Below are 14651 nucleotides of genomic sequence, written 5' to 3'. Positions count from 1 at the left end.
GGGACTGTTTCCATGCTGTAAACTTCTATGATTCTATTCCATTAGTCTTCCTTCTTAATTACTATACAAGCATATTAATTTTTTGTGATTCATGTACCAGGACACCCAGATTTCTCCGTATCTCATGGTGCAATAATGTCTCCCCATTTCAATATGTTGCTTTTCCATTTTTCCTGCCAAAGTGGGCAAGTTCACATTTTTCACCATTGTACTCCCCTTGCCACATTTTAACCCACTCAGTGAACCTATCTGTATCCCTTCGGAGAATCCTTTATCCTCCTTAACTCTCCTTTTCCTCCTGCGACAGTACAACGATATAAATCTGACCCCATTTCCAGTTCTCTCCAGCTTTGACAAAGAGTCATCCCGACTCAAAACATGAGACCATAAGACATAGGAGTGGAAGGCCATTCGGCCCATCGAGTGCATTCCACCATTCAATCATGGCTGATTTCAACTCCATTTACCCGCTCTCTCTCCATCGCCCTTAATTCCTCGAGAAACCAAGAATTTATCAACTTCTGTCTTAAAGACACTCAACGTCCCAGCCTCCACCGCCCTCTGTGGCAATGAATTCCACAGACCCACCACTCTCTGGCTGAAGAAATTTCTTCTCATCTCGGTTCTAAAGTGACTCCCTTTCATTCGAAGGCTGTGCCCCCGGGTCCTAGTCTCCCCTGCTAATGGAAACAACGTCCCTACATCCACCCTATCTAAGCCATTCATTACCTTGTAAGTTTCCATTAGATCTCCCCTCAACCTCCTAAACCCCAATGAATATAATCCCAGGATCCTCAGACGTTCATCGTTTGTTAGGCCTACCATTCCTGGGATCATCCGTGTGACTCTCCGCTGGACCCGCTCCAGTGCCAGTATGTCCTTCCTGAGGTGTGGGGCCCAAAATTGCTCACAGTATTCTAAATGGGGCCTAACTAATGCTTTATAAAGCTTCAGAAGTACATCCCTGCTTTTATATTCCAAGCCTCTTGCGATGAATGACAACATTGCATTTGCTTTCTTAATTACGGACTCAACCTGCAAGTTTACCTTTAGAGAATCCTGGACTAGGACTCCCAAGTCCCTTTGCACTTCAGCATTATGAATTTTGTCACCGTTTAGAAAATAGTCCATGCCTCTATTCTTTTTTCCAAAGTGCAAGACCTCGCACTTGCCCACGGTGAATTTCATCAGCCATTTCTTGGACCACTCTCCTAAACTGTCTAAATCTTTCTGCAGCCTTTTCTCCCTTTTTTCTCCACAGATGCCAAGATTGTCAAGTATTTTCTGTTTTTGTTTCACTTGAGTCACTCTTTTCCATTTTGATTACTGGTAGAAATTCTTGCCAGCTGTTTCTAGCTTTCTCTCACACACTAATACCTTGTTCATTTTGCTCAGTCATTCTTTGTAGCTTTTTATCTTCTGTCCAATCTTTTGACCGGCTACTAACATTTGTGGAATTTTATGCTTTTTCTTTCAGTTTGATACTATCTTTAACTACCTTTGTTAGCCACAGATGGTGTGTTTCTTCCATTTCTTTATCTTTTACTGTATCTTTGTTGAATATTATGAAATATCTCCTTAAATATTTACCACTGCATCTTATTACGCATTCTTTAATCTAATTTCCCAGTTCACTGAGCCAGCACTTCCTTCATGCTCATAGAATTTCCATTATTTAATTTTTTAAAAACTCGTTTAAGAGACGATCTTTTCTCCCTCAAACTGGATGCGCAATTCAGTCAAGTTATGTTCACTGCTACCAAGGGTTGCCTTTCCTCTGAGGTCATTAATTAATCCCGACTTGTTGCACATTACCAGATAGAACTGAAGACTTGAGCTCCATAACATGCTACACCCCGCGCCGGTCTGTTTCAGTACAGCTGCAATGTATTTTGGAAGGTCTATTACTGGTAGGGAATATACAGTGAATGGTAGAACCCTCAAGAGTATTGACAGTCAGAGAGATCTTGGTGTACAGGTCCACAGGTCACTGAAAGGGGCAACACAGGTGGAGAAGGTAGTCAAGAAGGCATACGGCATGCTTGCCTTCATTGACCGGGGCATTGAGTATGAGAATTGGCAAGTCATGTTGCAGCTGTACAGAACCTTAGTTAGGCCACACTTGGAGTATAGTGTTCAATTTTGGTCGCCACACTACCTGAAGGATGTGGAGGCTTTAGAGAGGGTGCAGAAAATATTTACCAGGATGTTGCCTGGTATGGAGGGCATTAGCTATGAGGAGCGGTTGAATAAACTCGGTTTGTTCTCACTGGAACGACGGAGGTTGAGGGGGGACCTGATAGAGGTCCACAAAATTATGAGGGGCATAGACAAAGTGGATAGTCAGAGGCTTTTTCCCAGGGTAGAGGGGTCAATTACTCGGGGGCATAGGTTTAAGGTGCGAGGGGCAAGGTTTTGAGGAGATGTATGTGGCAAGTTTCCTACACAGAGGATAGTGGATGCCTGGAACTCGCTGCCGGAGGAGGTGGTGGAAGCAGGGACGATAGTGACATTTAAGGGGCATCTTGACAAATACATGAATGGATGGGAATAGAGGGATACGGACCCAGGAAGTGTGGAAGATTTTAGTTTAGACGGGCAGCATAGTCGGCACAGGTTTGGAGGGCCGAAGGGCCTGTTCCTGCGCTGTACTTTTCTTTGTACAACACTAGCATCTACCCTGCAATAATGGAAGTTGCCCAGGAATGTCTTTTATTCAAAAAGCAGGACAAATTCAACCCAGCTCATTCCACATTAGTCTCCTCTTGATAATCGTGATAGAAGAGGGCATCAATCGTATTATCAAGCAGCACTTGCTCAGCAATAACCTACCCACTGAAGTTCAGTTTGTGTTCTGCCAGGTTCATTCAGCTTCTCACCTCATTAGAGCCTTGGTTTAAACAAGGAGAAAATAACTGAACTCCAGAGGTTTCTCTTGACATCATAGAATCTCTATAGTGCAGAAAGAAGCCATTTGGTCCACTGCACCAACCCTCCAAAAGAGCACCCCACCCAGGCCCACACCCTGTCCCCGTAACCCTACCGAACCTTTGGGCGCCCAAGGTCAATTTTAGCATGACCACTCCACCCAACCTGCACATGCTTGGACTGTGGGAGGAAACCCACACAGACACTTGGAGAAAGTGCAAACTCCACAGAGAGTCACTCAAGGTCTGAATGGAAGCTGGGTCCCTGGTGTTGTGAGGCAACAGTGCTAACCACTATGCCGATGTTTTACATTTCACCAGCTGCCACGCTGTGATTTGAACCCATGTCCCCAGAACACTAACCTAAGCCTCTGGATTACTAGTCCAACAACATTATCACTACACCATCATCTGCATTTGACCACAAAAGGCATCAAGGACTCCTTGCAAAACTGGAGTCAAGGAGAATCAGGGGGTAAACTCTTCACTGGTTGGATGTACACCGAGCACAAAGGTGTGGTTGATGGAGGCCAATTAACTCAGTTCAAGGACATCACTGCAGGAGTCCCTCAGGGTAGTGTCCCAGGCCCAACCATTTTCAGCTCCTTCATCAATGATCTTCCTTCCGTCATAAGGTCAGAAGTGAGGATGCTCACTTACGATTGCATAATGTTCAGCACCAGCCGCAGCTCCTCAGATACAGAAGCAGTCCGTGTCCAAATGTCACAAGACCTGGACAATAACCAAACGTGGACTGACAAGTTACATTCGTGCCACACAAAGGCCAGACAACGACCATCTCCAATAAGAGAGAATCTAACCATCGTGCCTTGACATTCAGCACGTTAGCACAGTTGCTTCACAGCTCCAGGGTCCCAGGTTCGATTCCTGGCTTGGGTCACTGTCTGTGCGGAGTCTGCACGTTCTTCCCGTGTCTGCGTGGGTTTCCTCCGGGTGCTCCGGTTTCCTCCCACAGTCCAAAGACGTGCAGGTTAGGTGGATTGACCATGCTAAATTGCCCTTAGTGTCCAAAAAGATGGGATGGGGTTACTGGGTTATGGGGATAGGGTGGAGGTGTGGGCTTGGGTAGGGTGCTCTTTCCGAGGGCCGGTGCAGACTCGATGGGCCAAAGGGCCTACTCCTGCAATGTATATTCCGTCCAAAGGCATCACCATTGCTGAGTCCCCTGTTGTTTACATCCTGGGGTTTATGATTGACCAGAAACTGAACTAGATTAGCCATATACATACTGTGGCTACAAATGCAGTTCAGGGGCCAATCAGCAATGTGTACCATCTACAATGAATTGCAGCAACTCACCAAGGTTCCTTAGACAGCACCTTTCAAAACCATACCATTGTCATCTAGGAGGTCAAGGGCAACAGATATAAAGGAACACTACCACCTGGGAATTCCCCTCCAAGCCATTCACCAAACCGACTTGGAAACATTTTGCCGTTTCTTCACTGTCACCAAGTCAAAATCCTAGAAATGCTTTCTGTTTCCAATCATTCTATTACCAAGATTTGCTTTGGGCTAAAATAGGTACCAAAGGCCTTAAAATTATTCTCAAAGTCTGCAGTAGACTCCTTCAGTACCTGCTTCGTCTGCTACTGGATCTAGAGTATAAAGAAAGGAACTGACTTGATGCTTCTGCTCCTTAGTATGAAGGCCCGATGCCGTTCGATGGTGAAAAAAAATGGCATTTTCCGTAACTCACACTTCTGACCTTCCTACAGGCCCTTGAGACATTCGAACAGGACAGGGACTGCTTACCAGTTATGCCCATTGTTACCTCTCTCTAATTAGCCTCCTCCTATCTTCAAATTGTAAATATGAGCTGCTATTGAGTTTTCTTTCACTCTATGCTTCTGTTGGTATCACCAGCAAGGTGGTGGTGGTGGTGGGGGGGGGGGGGGGGGGGTGCGGATGGTCGCTGCTAATGGAGATGATCACCAGATGGTCACTAACTTCCCTGCTTTGACTCAGCCCCCGTCCTTCTCTCTCTTCCTGTGTGAGCTGCAGGTTCCTGCTCAAAGCATGCAAATTGTTTCGGAACAGAAATCATGCTTCCAAATATATTGTGAACCTACCTGTTCCGATTCCTGTTGAAGATGTTGAATTTTCTCTCCTGTTTGGGCCTTCAGCCATTACGTTGACATCCGTTCCCAGATTTATGATGCTCTGCAAGAAATACAGGCCAAGAATTTTAGATTGATGGAGCTTCCCTTCTTATCATCCGAAGAGTCAGCAGCAAACACATCCCTGCCAATACTTACTGCCCCACGACGATTTGACGCTCCAATGAGCGTTGACTGACTGGAGATGGGACTTTTGCCCCCTCACTTGAAGTCCTGTCTCTAATTGGCTGGACGCTCTCTCGTTCCTGCGATGTCAAAAGCTGCAGTGGACAGGACTGGGACTGCATGCAGTATGACTAAAATCTAATTGTCCCAGGGTGGGAAGGCCTAAGATAGGCAGAGGGGTGCAGAGTGTCAGTGGAGAAGCCTGACATGAAAAGGGGGCTGCCGATGGAGGTGCCCCCACATCAGCACCCCCCAGTCCCTCAAAGGCCTGAATCTGGTTAATTTTCAGCCTCTCCACTGCCTCAGAGCACCTGTAGCCAGCCTGAACACTGAGGCTGATGGGGAAATGCTCTGTAAATGGTAAGTGGCAGCCTGAACTGGGGGGGGGGGCCTTGTCCGTCCAAGCATTAAAGTACAGAGAGTTTTGGGGCGTGCAAATTTGGAGGAAGGCTATCAAATAAATATTATGCTCCCCCCTCCCCCACTCACAAACCAGCTAATGGGGAAATGTAAAATTGTGCCCATAATATTAAAAATATTAATGAAGGGGTCAGACAGAAATATTAAAATGAGAAGAAACATAGGTTCCTTGTTAAACCTTTAAAAATAAATTTAGACTACCCAATTCATTGTTTCCAAGTAAGGGGCAATTTAACGTGGCCCATCCACTTGGCCTGCACATCTTTGGGTTGTGGGAGCGAAATCCACGCAAACACGGGGAGAATGTGCAAACTCCACAGGGACAGTGACCCAGAGCCAGGATCGAAATTGGGACCTCAGCGCTGTGAGATAGCAATGTTAACCAGTGCGCCACCGTGCTGCCCCTGGTTCCTTGTTAAACCTGACACGTCCATCCTCCCCAATCATACAAGAGCTGAGATGGAACATTTCCCGAGTGTCACAATCAACTCTCCACCCTCTGGGGAGGCAGTGATGTTGTCACTGGACTAATATTCCAGAGACTCAGGGTAACGCTCTGGGGACCTAGGTTGGAATCAATGGTGTAATTTGAAGTCAATAAATATCTGGAATTACAAGTCTAATGATGACCATGAAACCATTGTCGATTATCGTAAAAACTATCCTGGTTCACTAATGTCCTTTAGGAAGGAAATTTGTCGTCGTCACCTGGTCTGGCTTACATGTGACGCCAGACCCACAGACTCTTAAATGCTCTCAGGGATGAACAATAAATCCTGGCTCAGCCAGCAATACCCACATCACATCAACAAACAAAGAAAAAAAACACCAGGCATGACACAAACAGTTGTCCAGTGAAATCCAGTGGGACTCACTGATCTCCACAGTTCCACGTGAAGTGATTCATTTTGGTGGGAGACAATAAGCGTGATTTACGAGGGGAAAAAACAGAGTCCCCTTTAAGACATGGACAGCAGAGTTTGGATGAACTTCACACAGGTTTGAAAATGTTTGGACAGAAAATTTAAAGGAGAGAACTACAGCACCTGAGAAAAACAACTATTAATATCATCAACTAATCAAAAGACTGAGTGAAGGCATGGGGCCTTTGGAGGTGTGGGGGAGAATCGATTGGTCAGCGGTTTAGTGAGAATAAGGTCAAAGGTTCAGGAAGTGTCTCCTGGAGAAGAGGACCTCAGGATAGGAATCTCCAGCCCTCCCAAGTAGATGGAGATTTGAATGGCTCACTGCATCCACGATAGTGGAGCCCGCCTCGGGAGGGATAGAAAACCCGTCCTCTGAGAGAACATGAAGGGAGAATAGAGAAACAAGACAAAGATTCAAGTTCAGGGCTGGGACAGGGGGCACTTTAGGAGGCTCGACCACGATGGGCTGCAGGAAGGATCGAGGCAGCTAATTGGATGGCGTTGACCTTAGTGATAAGGGAGTCCATGAATTTCTCACACTACTTGTTAGAGGTGAAGATGGAGGAAATGGGCTAAAAAGATAATTTTAAGGAAAGAAAATTGACTTAACTTGGCATTTCATTGTAATCCTGGAAGAATGAACAGTTTTAGCAGAAGCAATGGTTACCACTGCTGCCTCAGTGCCAGGAATCCGGGAGAGCCAGGATACCACCTTGGCCAGAGCCCAACCAGCTGGGGGCCTCCAATGACCTGGGACACCCCCTCAGGTGTAGTTATGCCTGGTCAACATTTGTGTGGACCAGTGCTAAACAGCGCTATGGCAAGGTCTTCCAGGTGCAGTCGTTTGTTCCCAGGCCTTGGGAGAATCAGGTGCTGACATATTTAAGTGAGCACTGTAAATCGGGATCCCGCCCAATGAGGGCAAGAACCATATTGCGATGTCTTGCAAGATCTCATTCGATCTTGTGGGGCAGCCCGAGCATTGCAAACCTCGCGAGAGGCACATCAAGAGATTTAACGGCCTCATTGTCTCAATGGGTTGAATGGCCTCCTTCTGTACTGTAGGGATTCTATTAGTTAGACGTGACAAGGACATTCGATCGGGCCCAATATAAAATAAAGAGTACAATTTTCAGGGCATGCAGCTGCTACTTGTTCATGTGCATAACTCATTGAAGGTGGCAGAACAGGTTGAGAGGGTTTTTTTTATCAAGCACACAGTATCCCAGGATTTATTAATTGGGTATAAAGTACAAGAGCAAGGAGGGTATGTTGAATTTGTATAAGTTTGGTCAACTGGAGTTGTATGCCCATATCTGGTCACCATACTTCAGGAAGAATGTGAAGGCATTGGCAAAAGTGCGGATAAGATTCACCAGAATGGCTCCAGGGATGAGGAACCAGCTGTGAAGATAGTTTCGACAAGTTGGGACTGTTTTCGTTAGAGAAAGGGGTAGTAGAGCTGGAGGAGATCATCAACATTGGAGGGCCAAGGCTATGAATAGATTTGAAAATTGAAGTGTCATGAAAATGGAAGCCAATATAGGTCAGTAAGTAAGAATGTGATACGAGTTAGGACATGGGCAGCAGAGCTTTGGAGGAAGTTTAGTTTATGGATGGTAGAATATTGGAGGCTGACCAGGACAGTGTTAGAATATTCTGATCTGGACAGGCAAAGGCATGGACGAGGGTTTCAATTAATGAACTGATGGAGTCGATTGATGTTACTGAGGTGGAAATCAGTGGTTTCAGTGATGGCTCAGATAGATGACTGCAAGATCATCTCGGGGTCAAGAAAGATTGGGAGCAATCTGTTCCGCGTTAAGACAATTTTCAGGGATCGGTATAATTGGTAGTCACCAGGAAGAATGATTGATTACCGTTGTGTGGTGCTTCTTCATGTAATATAAGCTGCTTCCTTGATGTGTGCTCTGACAAAGGAAGGTTCAGACTTGGAGATAGGTTTAACACATTTATTGAACAGTTAACAATTCTCCTACTTGAGTTCGACTCTCCTGCTAATCTTGCTATAGTAACTCCGTCTAACTAGCCAGTCTGCTCTCAGCCATGCGGTGGGTGTGATGCTTCTGATCTGCCCCTGTCCTTCTAAGTGTCACCTGTGGAAAGAGAAAGGGCATGTGTGCCCGATCCTTTTATATGGGTTGCGCCTTTGTGGCAGTGTCACCTCTGGGTGTCTTGAGTGCCCATTGGTCGTGTCCTATTCTATGTGTTCATTGGCTGTATGTCTATATGTCATGATGTTTCTGGTGCTCCCTCTAGTGTTTTCTTAGTTGTAGTGTATTTACATTAACCCCTTGTGTATTTACAGTGATGCATATCACCACAGTTCAGATCAGGAATTAATGAGCACAGATGTTTACGGGTCAATGGGACTCAGTGCGAGTTAAGACATGGACAGTGGAGTTTGGATGAACTTCACAGAGGTTAGAAAATATATGGACAGTGCGAGTTAAGACATGGACAGTGGAGTTTGGATGAACTTCACAGAGGTGAGAAAATATATGGACAGTGCGAGTTAAGACATGGACAGTGGAGTTTGGATGAACTTCATAGAGGTTAGAAAATATATGGACAGAAAATTTAAAAGAGAGAATGACAGCACATCTGTGAATATCAGGAGGTGTGCCGCAAATCTCGTGAGAGGCATTTCAAGAGATTTAACGGCCTCTTCGACTCAATGGGCTGAATGGCCTCCTTCTATACTGTAGGGATTCTATTAGAGGATCTCAGGATAGGATTCTCCAGTCCTCCCAAATAGATGGAAATTTGAATGGCTCACCGCATCCACGGGACGAGAGCCCGCCTCGGGAGGGATAGAAAACCCATCCTCGGAGGGGGAATGAAGGGAGTGGAGAGAAACAAGACAAAGATTCAGGTTCAGGGCTGGGACAGAGGGCACCTTAGAGGAAGCTCGGCCCCGATGGGAGACAGGAAGGATCGAGGCAAATAATTGGATGGTGTTGATCTTAGTGATAAAGGAGTCCATTAATTTCTCACACTTATTGTCGGAGGTGAAGATGGAGGAGATAGAGGAAAGGGGCGAAGAGAAAATAGACTTAACTTGGCATTTCATGATAATCCTGGAGAAAGAACAGGTTTAGCAGAAGCAGTGGTTACCACTGCTGTCTCACAGTGCCAGGAACCCGGGTTCAACTCCGGCCTTGGTGACTGTCTGTGTGGAGTTTGCACATTCTCCCGGTGACTATGTGGGTTTCCTCCGTGTGCTCCAGTTTCCTCCCATAGTCCAAAGATGTGCAGATTAGGATTGGCCATGCTAAATTGTCCCACAACATCCAAAGATGTACAAGTTGGGTGGAATGTGCATGGTTACAGGGATAGGGTGGGGGTGGACCTTAGTAGAGTGTTCTTTCGGGGGATCTGTGCAGATTCTATGGGCTGAACGGCCTCTTTCTGTACTGTAGAGATTTTATGGTTCTATGGAACCAGTGTTTCATGTGGTCCTGCAAAATGTCACCATTAATCAGTTGTCGACCATTCCCTTTCAAATGTACAATCCTTGAACTTAAGGGGACAGAGACCAAGGCTGTGCTGTAGGAATGGCCAGAGTGAGAGAGTAATTATTTTACCACCCACTGGGCCTTCAAAGCTGGATGTTGAGGGTGGAGTGGAATAATTCAGGAGCTGCAGAATTGTTGTTGGAAACAGCGTCAAAAGCTTTAGCTGGGATTTTGGCAGTGCACGGTAGCATTGTGGATAGCACAATTGCTTCACAGCTCCAGGGTCCCAGGTTCGATTCTGGCTTGGGTCACTGTGTGTGTGGAGTCTGCACATCCTCCCTGTGTGTGCGTGGGTTTCCTCCGGGTGCTCCGGTTTCCTCCCACAGTCCAAAGACGTGCAGGTTAGGTGGATTGGCCATGATAAATTGCCCTTAGTGTCCAAAATTGCCCTTAGTGTTGGGTGGGGTTCCTGGGTTATGGGGATAGGGTGGAGGTGTGGACCTTGGGTAGGGTGCTCTTTCCCAGAGCCGGTACAGACTCGATGGGCCGAATGGCCTCCTTCTGCACTGTAAATTCTATGAAAATCAATTGGGGGAAAGAGTTATTTCCAGGCCCAGATAATGAAGGTGATATGGTTGGGTCATGAAAAAGGGTGTCGGTGGAGAATGACACAAGGAAATGATCAGAGAGGGGCTGGTTTAGCTCACTGGGCTAAATCGCTGGCTTTTAAAGCAGACCAAGGCAGGCCAGCAGCACGGTTCAATTCCCATATCAGCCTCCCCGAACAGGCGGCGAAATGTGGCGACTAGGGGCTTTTCACAGTAACTTCATTTGAAGCCTACTCGTGACAATAAGCAATTTTCATTTTCATTTCAGATAGAATTGACTAAGATTTAAACAAAGGGAGTAACGAGGACACGTGAGGACGCAAGGTCACGGGGACGGCTGTAGCCACCTAAAATGGCTATTAATTTGGCCAAAACCCGATTTAAAATGGCTAACCGAAAAGGCTGATGGGAAAAGCAGCCAACAGGACACAAACGGACAGCTGCAGACAGAATAGCGTATTCGTCTCTGGGGAAGTCGGCCCAGATCGATACTCAAGACCATTAGCAGCACATCAACCCAGACATCTGCAGTTTAATCGGCTATCCCCGGGAACAATTGCAACATATTAGCAATTGAATGCCGGGCCAGACCTGTCGGTGCCTGCAGTGACCGAAACAAAGACAGGTGAACGACCACCCCCCGATCGAGGAATCGCCCCGTTATTGGATATATCGAACCCAGTGATTGGGAACAAGTCCAATCACTTGGGACTCAGGATCAAGGGCCGCCCCGAGAGGCGGGAAGCCCCAGGACCCTATAAAGTGAGGGGCCAAGTTCAGATCTCTCTCTCTCTCCCTTCTTCGCCTGCTCAAGACCTTCGCAAGAACATCCACCAGAAACAGTAAGTTTGACTCCAGCGATCGATACCCGATAAAGACTCCTAGCCATCAACCCGTATCAGCCTTTTTGAATCCTGCAGGCCAGATCCGATTCAAAAAGCCATTCGTTTCCCTGACCTGGTGGGCCCTTCATAAAGTTAAGTATTGGCCAGTAGTGGTATGTTTCTATATAGATAGTAGGATTATTGTATAAGCATTACCTGTTGTATATAATAAATGACCATTGATTTCAATCTTACTAAGCGGAGTACTGACTTAATCATAACTCGAGCTTGAACCACGTGGCGGTATCAGAAAGATACCTGGCGACTCGTGAGCAAAGGTGACATAATCAGAGCTAATAAACTAAGGCTAAAAAGAGCAACACGGCCGCAAGAATGGAGTTTACACGGAGGGAGAGATTTAGGGAGGACAGAGAACTCAGAGGAGTGAAAGTATGTGGCAGAGAGAGAGAAAATGCTGGAAACAGTTCAGTTCGATGACCAATCCAGAACGAAGTCTGGATGTGAAACATTTCCTCTCCACAGAGGCTCTGCGTATTCCCAACTCGTTCTGTGTTTGTTTCTAATATTATTACTCATCCCTGTTTCTGACTCCATGCTGTTTTACTTGGTTTGTGTTCTTACCATTTCAGAACACACTGGGAAGCTGAAGTTAGCTTTGTATCTAATGCTGGTTGTGGGAATATGTTCCCTGCTATTATGGCCCCCTGGGCGAGTGTGTGGTCAATTCCAGCGCTATTTGACCTGGAGTTGCAATACCATTGAATTAACCAATAATTCTGAGAAAAATGCCCAAAGTCTTTGGCCCTTAGTTGCCCAATAATTACAGTCACTAGGTTTGTAAATTTAAACATAATTACTTGTTATTTATAACAAGAACTATAATGAAGAATGCAGCAAATACAATTGACTAACTATTATCCAATTCTTAATCTCTCCTCACTTTAACTTGCCCCCATCCTACACACGCATACACACACAACAAACAAACACAGAGGGGAAGAGCGGGGTGAAAATAATAAGGATGGAAGGAAAAAGATAAGAGTGTTTGTTTCAGATTGTTGTTTCTGGCACCTTTTTTTTTCTTCCAAACTTTGCTTTTCGTTTGAGGTTTTCACTGTAGATTCATTCAGGCCTCTGCAGTTTCAGAAATGTGGCAGGTCTTCTGGAGAACACACGAGGGAGAGAGATTATGTCCTTCCCTTTGAGCGTCTAGGATTCAAACTCTGCTTTCCTTAGGTCTCTGGAAATCGTCCCACTCAGGCAGGATCCAATCACCACCCGTTACCTTGTTACAGAATACAGCCTTTTGGCCAATTCATTGGCCAGCAGCCAATCAATTGAACCGACTCCCACCCCATCTCTTGGGTGTCACAAAGTCTGGGTTTTGCTGTACAAAGCTAGCAGGGTATTCTCGTTTGCACATTTTGGATTCCCCATTTCCCCTGCTCAACTTAAAGATATATCTCCATTAAGTATCCATGGATCAAAATGATAACAGCAAAAAATAAAGAAAGGAATCAACAGGAAGGACCCTTACACTGTTTGCTTTGACTGGTATTGATCTGTTCCTGTATGGTGTATTGTTCTGTTCTAGTATAGTGTATTGCTCTGTTCCTGTATAGTATATTCTTGTATGGTCCAAAGATGTGCTGGTTAGATGGATTGGCCATGATCAATGTGTGGGGTTATGGGGGTAGGGCGGTGCAGATTGAATAAGTCGAATGGCCTACTTCTGCATGGTTGGGATTCTATGATTCTAGGGTGTGCCACTGTGACTAATGAAACAAGAGGAAACACCCAGCCAGTGTTCAATGTTCACAGCCCCCAGTATTAAAAATTGAGAATGTGGAAAGGTAATGAAGCTGTGTTCGGTGTTCACTGCCTGACAATACTCCATAGCGAAAAGTAAGTGGAGTGGCACGAGGTGAATTTCCCCATTCAGCGGGCCAGTACAGGCACAACTGGCCAAATAGCCTCCTTCTGTGTTGTAATCTAGATTGGAGTTCACTCCAAATGCGCACTTGATCCACTTGTGACTATGGTTTGAGTCAGAAACTGAGCTCACTTCACATTCCTTAACACAGCCTCATGTTTGATATCTATTCTCGATGGTCACTTTCCCAGTCTCATTCTCACCATTTCCTGCCATAGTCTTTAACCTATGTGTACGGTCTACAGGGACGGCGTTTATTAGAGTAAATGGGACTTTCTCTTACCTTTCCCCAGTCGATCGGCGGAAACTCTGAATAGTTCTCTCAATCTTGAGCTGGTTGTCTCTCAGTCCACAATCCGGTTTACTTCCATCACTCCTTCATTCACGGTTATATCTAATAGTACGGTAAAAAAGGAGACAAATATTCAGTGTGAATTACAGTCTCACACCAAACACGGCCCCGATGTCCATTTGTTTCCATCCTTTTGCCACAGTCGGTCTTGTGTCAATTCTCCCAACAACAAAACCATTCAGTTCCCAACGAATCCCATCCTGTTTTCTAAATTACCATTTACTTTAGCTCAAAAGGTCCTAGAGTAACTGCTAGCTGATAATTCGGAGGGGCTGAACTCACACCAAAACTACCCAACTATATTGGGCGGTACGACCCACACTGCGTCTTTGTCTTTCTTTAAAATGAGCGAGGTAGATGCCCGAGACAGTGTGGGAGGAAGCTCATCTCCCCCCCCCCCCTCAACTCATTAAACATCTCCACTAACAGGAGCCCCAGCTCCAATCCAAACCTTAATCAAAATAAACTGCCCTGTAACCACTGCATTCAACGCCTCTTTCAATGTAGTCGCAGAGACCTCCACATCTTATTATGCCCCACATAGTTCCGAATATCTACCCCATACCTATCACAGACCTTATCAGCCAACAAACCCACATCCAACCTCCACTGCGGATTCTGGAGCTCGCCTCCTCAACCCGCAAGTGCATCCATTCTGGCATGTGGGCAGACACCACAATCACCAAATACTCGGTTCCAATTATCCCCCCGCCAATAGAGCCTTGTCCAGGACAAAAACAACCAATCCAGGAGTATCTCCTGTGGACATGCGAAAAGAACGAAAATTCCTTTTGCCCGTTGCCTCTTAAACCACATGGGTCCTCCACCCCCATTCGCTTCGTAATTCCCAACAAC

General features: G+C 45.9%; 1 protein-coding gene across 1 annotated transcript in view; it reads right to left on the bottom strand.

The window, feature by feature from the left end:
- The window catches only part of LOC140411323 (uncharacterized), a 196212-nt gene that overhangs the window by 167164 nt on the left and 14397 nt on the right, over positions 1–14651 (bottom strand). The window contains exons 2-4 of the mRNA XM_072500444.1: positions 13728–13838; positions 12583–12673; positions 5021–5111 (exon numbers count right to left, since the gene is read on the bottom strand). Coding sequence (XP_072356545.1) covers positions 5021–5078 — 58 coding nt within the window. The 5' untranslated portion in view covers positions 5079–5111; positions 12583–12673; positions 13728–13838. The remainder of the gene's footprint in view (positions 1–5020; positions 5112–12582; positions 12674–13727; positions 13839–14651) is intronic.

Source organism: Scyliorhinus torazame, chromosome 4 (assembly GCF_047496885.1).
Source record: "Scyliorhinus torazame isolate Kashiwa2021f chromosome 4, sScyTor2.1, whole genome shotgun sequence".
Taxonomy (NCBI): domain Eukaryota; kingdom Metazoa; phylum Chordata; class Chondrichthyes; order Carcharhiniformes; family Scyliorhinidae; genus Scyliorhinus; species Scyliorhinus torazame.
The sequence above is the reverse complement of the archived record's forward strand: the minus strand, read 5'-3'. Positions and strand labels throughout refer to the sequence as shown.